This window comes from Hyperolius riggenbachi, chromosome 9 (assembly GCF_040937935.1).
Source record: "Hyperolius riggenbachi isolate aHypRig1 chromosome 9, aHypRig1.pri, whole genome shotgun sequence".
NCBI classification, from domain to species: domain Eukaryota; kingdom Metazoa; phylum Chordata; class Amphibia; order Anura; family Hyperoliidae; genus Hyperolius; species Hyperolius riggenbachi.
In genome coordinates, this window is record NC_090654.1 from 21,680,055 (window position 1) to 21,694,154 (window position 14,100).

The 14,100-nt window shown below is 44.3% G+C and overlaps 1 protein-coding gene across 2 annotated transcripts in view; it reads right to left on the reverse strand.

The window, feature by feature from the left end:
- The window catches only part of NPTXR (neuronal pentraxin receptor), a 64,835-nt gene extending 61,311 nt beyond the window's left edge, over nt 1–3,524 (reverse strand). For both annotated transcript variants that reach the window (XM_068251416.1, XM_068251415.1), the window contains exon 1: nt 2,773–3,524. In XM_068251416.1, coding sequence (XP_068107517.1) covers nt 2,773–3,333 — 561 coding nt within the window. In that variant the 5' untranslated portion in view covers nt 3,334–3,524. The remainder of the gene's footprint in view (nt 1–2,772) is intronic.
- Between the last annotated feature and the right edge of the window lie 10,576 nt (nt 3,525–14,100).

The following is a 14,100-nucleotide window of genomic DNA, read 5'->3' on the forward strand; positions in this document are numbered from 1 at the left end:
AAACACATCGTATGGATTTAGATTGGAGAACATTACACCATTATAAACACAATGGGGTTATTGGATTTGATAGAACTCTACAGAACAGACGTTCGCCATCATCTCCACTGAATAACAAGCAGGTTCGGGTTTACAAATTGGTAGATCTATCGGGATGAATTTCTATGAGGTCCGTTGTCTAGTCCACACCCTTTGCTTCCTTCCATTCCTGCATTGTTCTCAGTTATGGTGCCCATTTATAAAGGTCAACAGGAGGAGATGGCAGCACTTCCAAATGCAGGTTGTACCCAAATTGACCAGCTGCATAGATGTGTTGAGTCCACACACAGGCGGTTTACATTGCATTCAAAACAGATGCAACAAATGAAGGACGTTAGCTTCCAAAAAACAGTTTGCGGGCAGATTGTTCAGTACTAAACTCTTCCACCAACGTTGAGGGGTCCTCACGGAAGAGACCTAAACTCTAACTAACAATTAAACATAGTGTAAACCTGGGGCATCTAAACATAAAATGGTCTACGCATTTTCTAAAGAACAGAACTGTTGGCAATCATTTCAGTTGCAGCCTGAATAGGAGCGCTGCCAATCCCTTCGCTATTTATAAAGGTCGCCAGTAAACTGTTGCTATTTTCGTGTTGCCATATTTACAGAGGTTTAGCCTCAACGCCAGTAAAGGGCTACAATTTTTATGTCACCTTGTTTATAAAAGTGGCAGTTGGGTAAAATGACCGTTACTTTCAGGTGGGACCGCCTCCTCATTTCCGATCGCCATTTCCACCAGAAATGCCCAATAAAAATCTACATTCTACATATTTATAAAGTGCCGATCTGCTAATCAATATTTCATTAATGGCTGAATAGCGTTCTCTGTTTTTAGAGTGCAGAACATCGTAGGTTACGTTGGTGGACCGTGGGGTTGTTTCAAACTCCTTGTTAGTCTGGCCGCAACAGATCGACACTTAAGAAAGCTCAATTGCTGTCCCCCAAAACAAATTAGGAATGATAGGTTGGCTGAGAATTGTTAAAAAAAAAGGGTATCCATGACGGTAAAAGAGAACAATTATCATCCATGTATATTGATATGTCCTGGTGGATCGGTTTGGATGATAATCAGTGTTAGTTGATTTGTATCGATTTATAACAAATGATCGCTCCAGTCAACCGACTGACGTTTGGCTAATTACCTACCCATGGGTCCTCAGTTTAGCCTTTCCACTAATGATTCGATTGGAAGACTGCCGATGAGCTATCGTTGAATGCATACGTACAACGACATCTGCCGTTCATTGCAATTGGTCAATAAACGCTTGTTTTACAACAATGAGGATCAACTGTGTGTATGGTTCTTGAAGGTGTCCATAAATTATTCAACCTTGATTGTACAATCTTAGGAAATATATGTAACTGAATGGTAAACTGAGTGGATATACGTTGAATGGATACTCTAGTCTCTCATATTACACAGAAGTGGTAAGACGGTGATAAAAGCATTGATTGACACAGTAAAGCTGGCCATACACATACTGTATAGATTTACATCCAATGTTCCAGAACAATCAATTCCTTTCTGAAAGGAATCGATTTAGAAGGAAATTGATTCCTAGCACAAATAGCATATCGATTTTTAATAGGCTGCAGCAGGGAATGTATTGAACATCAATCGAATCGCAGCATTATGTCTGGTACACACCATGCAATTTCCATGCATTCCGATACATGAGTCGAATAGATAATTTCCGACAGACCCAATCTGATTTTCGATCGTTATCTGATCATTTTCCCAATCAATCCTATACAAAACCGATCAGAAAAAAGATCGGAAATCATATCGAACCTGTCGGATATTATCTATTTGACCATCAATATGAAGGGAAATTGCATGGTGTGTACCAGGCATTACATAGTTCAATGTAGCGTAACACCACTGGCCATCAAGCTACATCCGTTCCTGCCCGGCCTCTGATCGATCAAAATTTTCCATCCTGCCCAATCGAAGTTAAATCGATTTAACATGAAAAGAAATCGGTTCCCACTCGATTTGATTATCGTGATCAAATTTGCGGGAAATCTAATAGGAAAATCAATGTGTATACGGGCAGATCAATCTTTTTATAAGCGTGACATGGCAATCAGAGGCAAAGAAAAAAAATATGATTATTGCCAGCCCTCCTCCCATCTCCCCTACCCTTACCCCAAGTTTTCTGATGTGATTTCATGCAAATTCGATCACTCTGGTCGAATCAGATGGTAATAGATTATTAATAACAGATTTTACAAACGCATTAACAATAAACACGTTTTTGCTTGCGTCTAGCAAATCAAAATGAACCGTGCGTTCCACTGATTTATGTGAATGAAGCTGCCCCCCCTCTCCCTTCTAACGTGCTCATGGTAGGAAAGCAGTAGGCTCAGTTACACGCCTAGGCGAGAAGCTGCGTTAAATACGCTAAGAACATGTGTGATTACACAACGTCCACATCATGTATGATTTTTCTTTAAAAACATACTTTAGAACATACAGTTATTGTATCCATCATTTTTAGATGTCTACACAACATCTCTATCCTAGGTCTCCAGTATCTTATAGATAACACTTGCCATAGTATCCACCAAATATGCAAATCCAATGCATGACAAACAGGTCCACCACTTGGGATGGACTCATAAATGGTCCACTGTCCCATCCCCACCCTTCCATTCATGTACACTTAGCCTTATGCCTGGATGTGAAATAGGAGTCAACAATGACATGTCTCTGCTATCTCTGCTCACCTCAATCTTTTCAATCCGATCCTTCAAGGTTCTTACTGCCTCCTCCAATTCCTGCACAGCTTGAGGGCTGTCAAGAGGCAGATCACCCATGGCCCCTTCCTTAGCTCCCCATCCATCTGCTCCTTCCGGGAAGCCCTTTTCCAGCCCGTTTTCACAGCGGCTGAGCTTCCCAGTCAGCTCCCTGATGGCGTCTTGGTCGGTGAGGATCTGCTTCTTCTGCTGCAGCAGGGTCTGCCTCAGCTGCTCCGCCGTGCTCTGCAGGAAGAGCATGTCTTCTCCTGCGGGCTGGCCAGAATCCCTCTGAACATCTGATGGGCACTCCATGGCCAGAGGGGTGCAGATGAGCCTGCTGAAGCTCGGGGCAGGGTGGCCCTTGGACCCGGAGAGCTCCAGGAAGGCGTCTTTGGAGCCATACAAGGTCTTCACACCATGGAGAGCTCCCAGGCTCTTCTCGTTGGGAGCGGCTGGGGCGGACTCGTTTTCAGCACCAAGGACAGGTCCCTTGGCCGCCGGGTGGACGCTGGCTATGATGCATATGATGGCCCCGAGGAATGCAAGCATTCCTGCCACCAGTAAGACGGCCAGAAACTTCAGGGTGACTGCTAGAGGGAATCGATGGGGCAGAAAAATGAGGTCACCTCCCTGAAAGTTCTAGGAGTTGCGTTATTGGAGAAGAAGGAGCCCTTTATTGCCCACAGGAGCACCGAGCAAGGATGGAGGGAGGAGGAGGGATGGAGCCGCTATCAGATCAAACCTTACTATGGCACAGAGGATGCCTGGTCCTTCTGACTTAGGAAGGGAGGAGAGGCTTGCACGTCATTTCTTCCCTCCCTCCATCTCTCTTCATTTGTGTGTTTTTTCCCCCTAGTGAGTTGGCTTTGCTTTAACTCTTCACTGATCTCCCTTTGTTAAATTAAAGATAAGGTTTGGTGCAGGAGCACCAAGACGTGATGAGATCAAAGCAGTGACGTCAGGAACTAATATAAAAGGGAAGGCACGTGCCAATTCTGATATAGTCCTGCCATTCTGATTCATTTTATGTCTATCATGGCATATATGAATGTTTTTGAATTGGAACTCTTGCACAGGACAGAAGGAACACAGAGAGAAATGCACCCTGTATGTGTTTAGAGAGTTCAGCCTGTCTTATTCACCCTCATCTGTGTAATTTGATCTCTCAGCTGTGTCAGCTCAGGAATCTCCTCTGCCATAGCAGAGCTGCTAATTTGTAGACACGGGATGTTAACAATATGTCTGCTTCCATGAAAGCAGGAAGTAGACACACTCAAGATTTATTGCAGGTTTTGTATCAGCTGTAACAAAGAAATGTTGTTCTTTAAAGAGGAACTGTCACTAAAAATCTTAAAATTTAAAACATACAAATAAGAAGTACGCTTCAGTAAAATGAGCCATAAATTACTTTTCTCCTATGTTGCTGTCGCTTACAGTAGGTAGTAGAAATTTGACATTACTGACAGGTTTTGGACTTGTCCATCTCTCCATAGGGGATTCTCAGCATTGCCTTTATTCTTTATAAAGACACTCCTTGAAAAAGATTTATACAAAGATGCTGGTCAGCCTCCCTGCTCACCGTACACTTTTTTGGCAGTTGGGTGAAGTAACTGCCATTCGCTAAGTGCATTTTGAAAATAAAGAAATCCCTGTGAACCCACCATGAGGAGATGGGCTAGTCCAAAACCTGTCGGTTCTGTGAGATTTCTACTACTTACTGTAAGTGACAGCAGCATAGGAGAAAAGTAATTTATGGCTCATTTTACTCTGGAAGAAACCTACTTCTTACTTGTATATGTTTACATATATTTAAAATTTTAAGATTTCCGCGACAGAGGTCCTTTAAAGCTTATTATGCTGTTGCCTATATTTTAAAGCAGAGAGGAAGTTCTGAGTTCAGGTCCACTTTAACAAGAATGCATGTGCCAATTTTGATATAGACCTGTGTCACTCTGATCTGTGGCATTTTGATGTTAACAATCGTTTTTGTTTTTTTGTTTGTTTTTTTAATACAATTACATCCAGTTTATTCAGCAAGCTATTGCATTTAATTGTAAAGCACATTTTTTTTTTTTTTAAAGGCATCCAGTATATTTAGCTATTGTTTTTTATTTAAATGTACAGCTCATCCTGAAAAGAAAATGCATCAAATTTATTTGGTAAGCTATTGCATTTAAAGGGAAACCGAGGTGAGAGACCTATGGAAGCTGCCATATTTTTTAGTTCCCATTCATAGATCTAAGTCCCCATTAGAAAGACCGACATCTTCTATTGGAAGCCACAACCTTTCTAAAGAAAAAAAAGTTTCACATCCTCCTTATACTTCCTGGAAGCAAGAGCACTCGCTTTCAGGAGGAACACAATTTGACTAAGGCCATCTTGTGGCCAAATAGTAAAACTACATCTACATACATTTTTTTTTTATAAAATCACAAACAATTACATTTAAAAATCAACTGTTTACCTCCCACACTACAAAAAATACCCAAATAAAATGTTAAAAATTACAATTAAGAAAAAAAAAAAAAAAACATAGTTACCTAAGGGTCTGAACTTTTTTTTTAATATGCATGTCAAGAGGGTATATTACTAATATTTTTTTATTTACAAGCTTGTAAATAGTGATGGACGCAAAACTGAAAAAAATACACCTTTATTTCTAAATAAAATATTGGCGCCATACATTGTGATAGGGACATGATTTAAATGGTGTAATAACCGGGATAAATGGGCAAATAAAATACATGGGTTTTAATTACGGTAGCAAGTATTATTTTAAAGCTATACTGGCGGAAAACTGAGAAATGATGATTTTTTTAAAAAAAAATTCTTAATATTCCCATTAATATGCCTTTAGAAAATAATAATTCTTAGCAAATGTTCCACCCAAAGAATGCCTAATTGGTGGCGGAAAAAAACAAGATATAGATAATTTAATTGTGATAAGTAGTGACAAAGTTATTGGCGAATGAATGGAAGGTGAAAATTGCTCGGCTGCATAAGGTGAAAAACGACTAATGGCTGAACTGGTTAAGCTAAACATTCTAAATCTCTTCTGCCAGGAATCTAAAGTGCGTACAGAGCCCCTGACATCATTAGCCATTCCTCCAGTGATCCACTGTGCGCCACATGTCGCATGTGAGTGATGAGTAGCCGCAGATCGGTCAGCATAGCCCATGTTGACCTCTGTCTACCGCTGAAAGTACCTGTGATATCCATGTGAGGACCAGGACTTGAACACCACCAGAAAAGCTGCTGCCACCCCCCCCCCCCCAAAAAAAAGGGGGCAGCGCTCCTCTTCCCCCCTTGGCGGTACGCAGTTTCTCAGGCTGCGTCCGCCGGGAGGTTTTTTTGTAAAAAAAAAAAATTTCAAACGCTTTAGTTAGCATTTCGCTAGCTAAGCGTATGTACAAAGCTGCTCCGGTCCTCCCCATGCCCGCCGATCGCCGCCGGCTATAAGTACCTCGCCACGATCCCACAAAAAGCACAGTTTCCCGATGGGCTTCCGGCATTGCTATGGCGACAATTGGAGATGACGTCATGACGTCAGCCACAATCCCGATTGCCGTCATAGCGATGCCTGGAGCCGATTGGGCGGCTGCGCCGGTGTGGGAATGCTGGGGGTACGTATAATGGGAGCTATTGCGGGCGATCTCAGGGGACCGGAGCAACTTTGTGCATACGCTTAGCTAGCGAACCGCTAGCTAAAGCGTATGCCACCATTAAAAAAAAAAAGCCATGTGATCCTCCGGGATGGCTACCCCGTGTGTAGTACGGGGTTACCGCCAAGGAGGTTAAAGAGGCATTTAAAGAGACACTGAAGCGAAAAAAAAATGATGATATTATGATTTGTATGTGTAGTACAGCTAAGAAATTAAACATTAAGATCAGATACATCAGTCTAATTGTTTCCAGTACAGGAAGAGCTAAGAAACTCCAGTTGTTATCTCTATGCAAAAAAGCTATTAAGCTCTCCGACCAAGTTAGTCGTGGAGAGGGCTGTTATCTGACTTTTATTATCTCAACTGTAATTGAAATGTTTACTTTTTCTCTGCCAGAGGAGAGTTCCTTATGTCACAGACTGCTCTGAAAGACTCATTTTGAATGCTGAGTGTTGTGTAATCTGCACATATTATAGAATCAAAAAAACACTATATACCTGAAAATAAAAGTATGAGAATATTTTCTTTGCTGCTAATCTTCTAGCAATTATTCATAGTACACAACCAATTCATTATATCATATACTTTTTTTCGCTTCAGTGTCTCTTTAAGCGTAATACAAAAATTAGTTTTACTCACCTGGGGCTTCTACCAGCCCCCTGCAGCAGTATCGTGCCCTCGTGGATACTCCTGTCCCCCACTGCCAGCTAGTTTCGATTCGCCGACAGGCTCGACAGGTCTGGCGACGCGTAGTCTTCTTCATGTTTCCGTCCGCAATAGCGCTATTGCAGACGGGAATGGGAAGAAGATGAGCCTGTCAGACAAAAATAAAAATAGCTAGCGGCGTGGGACAGGATGATCCGAGAGTGACTGTGAAGGCACGGGACGGCTGCAGGGGACTGGTAGAAGCCCCAGGTGAGTGAGGGCTCCTTCGCACTAAGGGCGTTTTTGACCTTTTTCAAACGCAGACGATTTTCAAAATCACCCTAAAAATTCTTGTGCAATGATTCCCTATGAGAGAGTTCACAGCTGAGCGGTTCGTCTGCAATCCGCTCAGCAAAGCGCTGCCTGTACCATTTTTGAGGCGATTTTGCCTCAATGGAAGGTATAGGAAAAACGCAAAACGCTCTCACTTTGTGCAGCGATTGCGTGAGCGTTTTTTAAGAATAAATACATTGTATTTATTCTTTTCTGGGTCAAAGAGTTCACTTTCTGACTTGCGTCTTAGAAAAGCACTTTTACCAGAAATGCAGCCCGCAGTGGAGCGCTTGAGGGGGGCGGGAAGCGCACAAAAACACAAAATGTTTGCATTTTTGCTTTTGGTGTGAATGAGGCCTAAAACTGATTTTTTTTCCAAGCTCAAAGGATACCCGAGGTGACATGTGACATGATGAGATAGACATGTGTATGTACAGTGCCTAGCACACAAATAACTATGCTGTGTTCCTTTTTTTCTTTCTCTGCCTGAAAGAGTTAAACATCAGGTATGTAAGTGGCTGACTCAGTCCTGACTCAGACAGGAAGTAACTACAGTGTAACCGTCACTGATAAGAAATACCAACTATAAAACACTTTCCTAGCAGTAAATGGCTTCTGAGAGCAAGAAAGAGATAAAAAGGGAAATTTCTTATCAGTGAGGGTCCCACTGTAGTCACTTCCTGTCTGAGTCAGGACTGAGTCAGCCACTTACATACCTGATATTTAACTCTTTCAGACAGAGGAAAAAAAAAAGGAACACAGCATAGTTATTTGTGTGCTAGGCACTGTACATACCCATGTCTATCTCATCATGTCACATGTCACTTCGGGTATCCTTTAAGGATCCCTTTAAATTCTAATGTGGAGGGGGCCACAGATGTTTGTTTTTTTTCCTTTGTGCACAAGCGCCTCCATTTACTGGCCATGCGCAGACCTTACTGTCCAGTAACGAGAAACTTGTACTCAGAGAGGAGCTCAACCACAAGAAGAAGAGGACCCCGGCCAGCACCACTGGGCTCCAGGATCACGGAAGCCTCTGGACTATCGAGACGCTTCCAACTACCTAGCTAAGCACCTAACTTATTTTCCTCACAGGTCTCCTTTCATTTACTGATGATTGGTCAGAAACCTTGGAAACTCTATACCCAACTATGCCTGCAAAGATATATGGGCAAAACACCTATGAATATGTACACGGGTAACACACTGTGAGTTTATACTCTGACACTTGTTTAAATGTATACCTTAGGATATGGAGAGATATGTTTGGCCGGGAGCTTGTTTTGAAAGAAATTATTAATGGGAAAATCGTCTGTCTGGATCAATGAAAGCGTTCATCTGTAAAATATCCACGCAATGAAAAAGTCAATAAATTTGTAAGTAAGAGCTGCAGGTTGTCATCCAAACAAGCTCGACTGAAAGTCTGCCAACTAGCAAGGCACTGCTTACGGTCTTCGGGAGACGTCAGTCAGTTTCCAGCTTATAGACACCAGCGGAGGTTGTATGCAGGGGCGTAGCAATAGGTAGTGCAGAGGTAGCGACCGCATCGGGGCCCTTGGGCCAGAGGGGCCCCGAAGGGTCCACCCTCAATCACAGTATTAGCTCTCTATTGGTCCTGTGCTGGTAATAATCACTTCTATAGATGCTTTGAATAGTAGTAATCCTTAACACACTGTTCCCCATCCCCTTCTTGCACCTCTGACACTGGGGTTGTACTTGGCAGGTTTTGGTGCACCGTATCAATTGTTATGTATAGAGTGCTTGGGGGGCCCCATGTAAAACTTGCATCGGGGCCCACAGCTCTTTAGCTACGCCACTGGTTGTATGTGTAGTCATATTACGACTGGCTGGAGGTGAGTTTCAAGAGGGCTACTGAACTGAGAAAGCAGATTTTTGCTGCCATCAAAAGTGGCAAGATGTCTTGAGGAAGGACAGGAACTGAACAAGTTCACCCACCATGAGTCCCCCTCCCCACCAGTAATGGGGCCCATGTGACTTCCCCATGACAAGTGTGGTCATCATTCACCTCCATAACTGGGGGACCACCATCCCACCATAATGTGCAGCTGTCCATTTCCCATCCCCAACAGAAGGCCAAGCCACTCTGAGATCTGAGTGTGGCAGTTGTGCTGGTAAGTATCTTACCTTACCCACAGCCAGGTCCAGCCTGTCCTCCTCCTTGCTGCAGCTGCTCACTGTCACTCATGTTCTCTCTGCTCTAGAGTCTCCCTGCATTTTGTGTGATGTCACATGATGAACAAGAAAACTAGAATGGGGGAAAGAGGCTGTAAGATGGAGGAGGACGATGGAGGAAGATGGAGGAAGTAAGATATTTAACAACACGATTGCTGTGCTGCTCTGCATGAGGAAACAATGGCTACCTGGGGAGCACAGGAGGTGGGGAACCTGTATCAGAAGGAAGAGAAAGAAGCTACCCTTCCCCACCAGACCCAGTAAATGTCCGTATTGACCTTTCATCCAGTAATGAGAATAGAGAGATGGAGGAGCCCCCCGTAGTGCATCAACCTTTATATTCCTTTAAAAATGCAACATTAAAAACACTTACTAGACAGTAGTGTGCGATAAGCTTATAAGGGTTGAATCCCAAATGGTATCCTCTCGGGGCAGTCTGTTACTCGTGTGTGGCCAACAGCAGGTGATCGTCCCGGATGTCATATGGACCGCAGGTGCCTCCGTCGGAAAGAGCGTGTGCCAGTAGCCTCACTCACTACGCGTTTCGTCGATATGTGCCTTCGTCAGCTCCTGACTATTTGGGTTTCAACCCTTATAAGTTCATTGTACACCACTGTCTAGTAAGTGTTTTTAATGTTGTGTTTTTAAAGGAATAAAAGGTTACTGCACTATGGGGCCCTCCTACATCTCTCTCTTCTTTCTACAGTAACCTTTATACCCTTCAGCTAAAGTAGTGTGGATCATCACACCTCCAGTGTTGACTAGCGCAAGATTGCACATCAATTTTCTGTTTATCCAATAATGAGGCCTAGCTCAAAGGCTGAATTCACCAAACTCTCTTTTTCCTTCTGCCTATAGGTCTAGTGGTTTGGATGATATCTTGGCAGAGCTCCTTAATGATGCACTAACTGTTGATCTTCTCTCATGTTGCCTTATATTGGCCTTTTTCTGCTCATGTCCTTCACGTAAGCTGTTGCTGGACTGCAGTTGGTTGCATTCCTTTTGACTCCTTGACCTCCTTTGGATCACGTAAAATGACAGAAAGACCTCAGAATTGAACAATTGTAAGTTCAGGTGCGCAGTCTGCCTTCTCCAGCAATGTGTTTTGGATTGTAGCACTTCTAAACCTCAAGTTAAAGAGATGTCTTAGCCAAGTCTCAAGGTACGTGCACACATGCGATAACTGCCTGCCGAAACGGCCGATAACGACCGTTTCAGCCAACAATCATTATGTACGGTACATATCCTGGTAAGTTGGGCGTAGGACGAGCCAAATGACGGCTCTCCCTGCTGCCGCAAAACTCCCTGGCGGTGTTAAATACTATTCCGCAACTCGGAGGGAGATGTAATTCAGGGTCCAGCAACTGCCGGAGCCCTGAATTACCCCTACATGCCCCGTGCAGTATTGCTATGGGGCGCCTAGTTTCGGTGCTGAGCGCCGTAACAACCTGCTTTGTTGGGCATTAAGGATCTGTCCTGTTGGTGACCCTCGACACCAGAGCACGATTGATCACAATGCTATTTTAACATACCCAAACTGATAGAAGCCGCGTCATCGTATGCCAATGGTTGTCCCTCTGTCTCCATCCATACCTACAGAACACATAGCTAGCCTCAAGGCTGTGGATGTGTCTGTACATGATCGTTCCCCAAATTGTCGCCCAAGGGATCGCTTCCCAATCCCCGATGGGCAGCAATTCTTGAATGTGTGTACATAGCTTCAGGGCCCTTTCACACCCGAGTGATGCAGTGCGTCAAAGACTAATGTAACCCAAACTTCCTACGTTGCGGTACGCTGCGCTGGAAGTCCCTAATCTAGTGCTAGCGCAGGACTCCCCGGAGACCTGTGACAGCCCGGAAGTCATGTTAGTCTAAGGCGATGCAGAGTTTTTAAAAAGTCGATGTCACGGCACACATGGGCAGAAGCGTATTTTTACAATACGCTTCCGTGCACTTCCACACACCCCAAAGCAGGAAGTGACCGCAAGCGCGCATCACTTCCTGCTTGGCTGGTGGCCAGACAAGGAACACCACGTACTAACTCGGTCTACCCCGAAGGCCTGTTTCTGGCGGTTTGGCGGATGCGATGCACCGCTGCCGCCAGTTTGCAGTGTGAAACCGGCCTCAGCGTCTGCAATAACGGGTTTACCACCAAACTCCATTTTCCTTATCACAGCTATTAGTTCTTGAAGAGCATTTTCAAACTGTCAGGTGGTTCCATTTGCTTTCTGTAGTGCATATGGTTCTGGAACTCCATGTTTTCTTCAGTGATGTTCTTTTCTGTAAGGAGGGGGGGGGGGGGGGCACTTCCAAGTCTGTTCATGACTTGTCTACCTGTATATAAACACATTATAGCATAATCGCTCACCTCTCAGTTCCCAGATGCTCTTTGGCCCAAAAGCATTTTAGCGATTGCTGGTGATTCCAAAGTGCAGCTAAAATTTACCATAAATACCTCACAATCCTTACAAGATCCATTGTAATTAATGTATCTGGATGACACTTATATAATATTTGCAACTCTCTACCGCCTTCTGATTGTATGTTCTAACATTGTCAGTCAACAGAAATAGAGTCTGATGAAGTCTTACAAGCTGAAAGCTTACTGTTTTTCTTTAAAATTAAGCCAATAAATGGTATTATCCTGATCTAAAACTTCCTTTCTGTAAAATACAAGCTTTAGTCTCCAGCAATGCTAAGCTACTAAGATAAGGCATTACACACACAGTGCTTCTTTCCCTCCTGCCTCTTTCCCCTCCCCTTGCTTGTGGAGTCATGAGACACAGGCTGGGGGCTGGAATGATTTGTCTGTGATCTGTCCACACAGGAGCAGCTTGCTAGCAAGTAAGGATTGACACATACCAGCAAACTAGCCAAGTACATCTGTAGGTAACTTTTCTTCCATAATAGCACCATCATTTGTACAATCTGCTCTTCCCAAAAGCCTCCGAGTTTATGATCTTTACATTTGGTTCCTATCATTGCTGAACTAGTTAGCCTTCAATTTATCCCCTGAGTTAGGGAAAACAATAGCTAAAGCTCGCCATACAAACATCGATTTTGATCACCTAAATGAGCCCTGCCAGCCAGCCAGCCCGCCATTGTGCCCACTTTGTGCCCCCCACCCCCACAAATTTGAAGCTGAAGCCTTCACTGCTTGTACCCTTGAAGAAGCCCCCAGTAGAATTTGTCCCCCCAACAGATTTACTTAAAAGGAATATAATCAGCTTTATTAGAATGAAGGCATTATAAAATTAAAATGATCACAATTCTACATACTACAGTTTGGCTATCAGGTTTTTGTAAGTTTAGGGAATAAATACAAAATTAAAACAGCAATAAACCAACAGAGGAGGAGCTCACTATGTACTGTATATAATTCTCCAGCCTGGATTCTATAAGTAAATTCCAGCTCTGAACAGTGAGAGAATACAAGGTCATGTATGTGACATTCAGCCAGCGTCCCTGGGGAGAGATGAACTCAGCACTGTAAGAACTCCCGCCATTAAGCTGTGTGCTGCCCTAGTAATTAGTATTATGTCACGCTGACCTATCCAGCTTCACAGAGAGCAACATGTAGGCCAGAAAATAGTGTTTGTTACCTTCTTTAACTTGCATAAACCTTCTGAATGACGTCATACGTGATGAGATGATGAGACATGATGAGACATGATGAGATAACACTTATTTAGGTAAGCGGCAGGGAGACCCCGAAGCAAAGGTAACCTGGACCCCCCAAACGAAGTCAGCTATTAGGGGCCGGCTCCTGACAACCCCCCCCCCCCCCAGGTGGTCTTCCCACGACTGCTCCCTGGGGGCCCTGTACAATGTGTGGCTAGCTGGCTGCATTGTGATAACTCACCGGTCCCGGCGTGCTGTTCCGTCAATGCTCTGTCTACTTCCCTGCTGCCTGACTCTTCTCCATGCTGCGCATGTGCTCTGTCTACAATACATCCCTGCTGCCTGACGCTTCTCCATGCTGCGCATGTGCTCTGTCTACATCCCTGCTGCCTGCCTCTTCTCCATGCTGCGCATGTGCTCTGTCTTCAGTCCCGCTGCCTGCCTCTTCTCCATGCTGCGCATGTGCTCTGTCTTCAGTCCTGCTGCCTGCCTCTTCTCCATGCTGCGCATGTGCTCTGTCTTCAGTCCCGCTGCCTGCCTCTTCACCATGCTGCGCATGTGCTCTGTATTCAGTCCCGCTGCCTGCCTCTTCACCATGCTGCGCATGTGCTCTGTATTCAGTCCTGCTGCCTGACTCTTCTCCATGCTGCGCATGTGCTCTGTCTTCAGTCCCGCTGCCTGCCTCTTCTCCACGCTGCGCATGTGGTCTGTCTTCAGTCCCGCTGCCTGCCTCTTCACCATGCTGCGCATGTGCTCTGTCTTCAGTCCCGCTGCCTACCTCTTCTCCATGCTGCGCATGTGCTCTGTCTTCAGTCCTACTGCCTGCCTCTTCTCCATGCTGCGCATATGCTCTGTCTTCAGT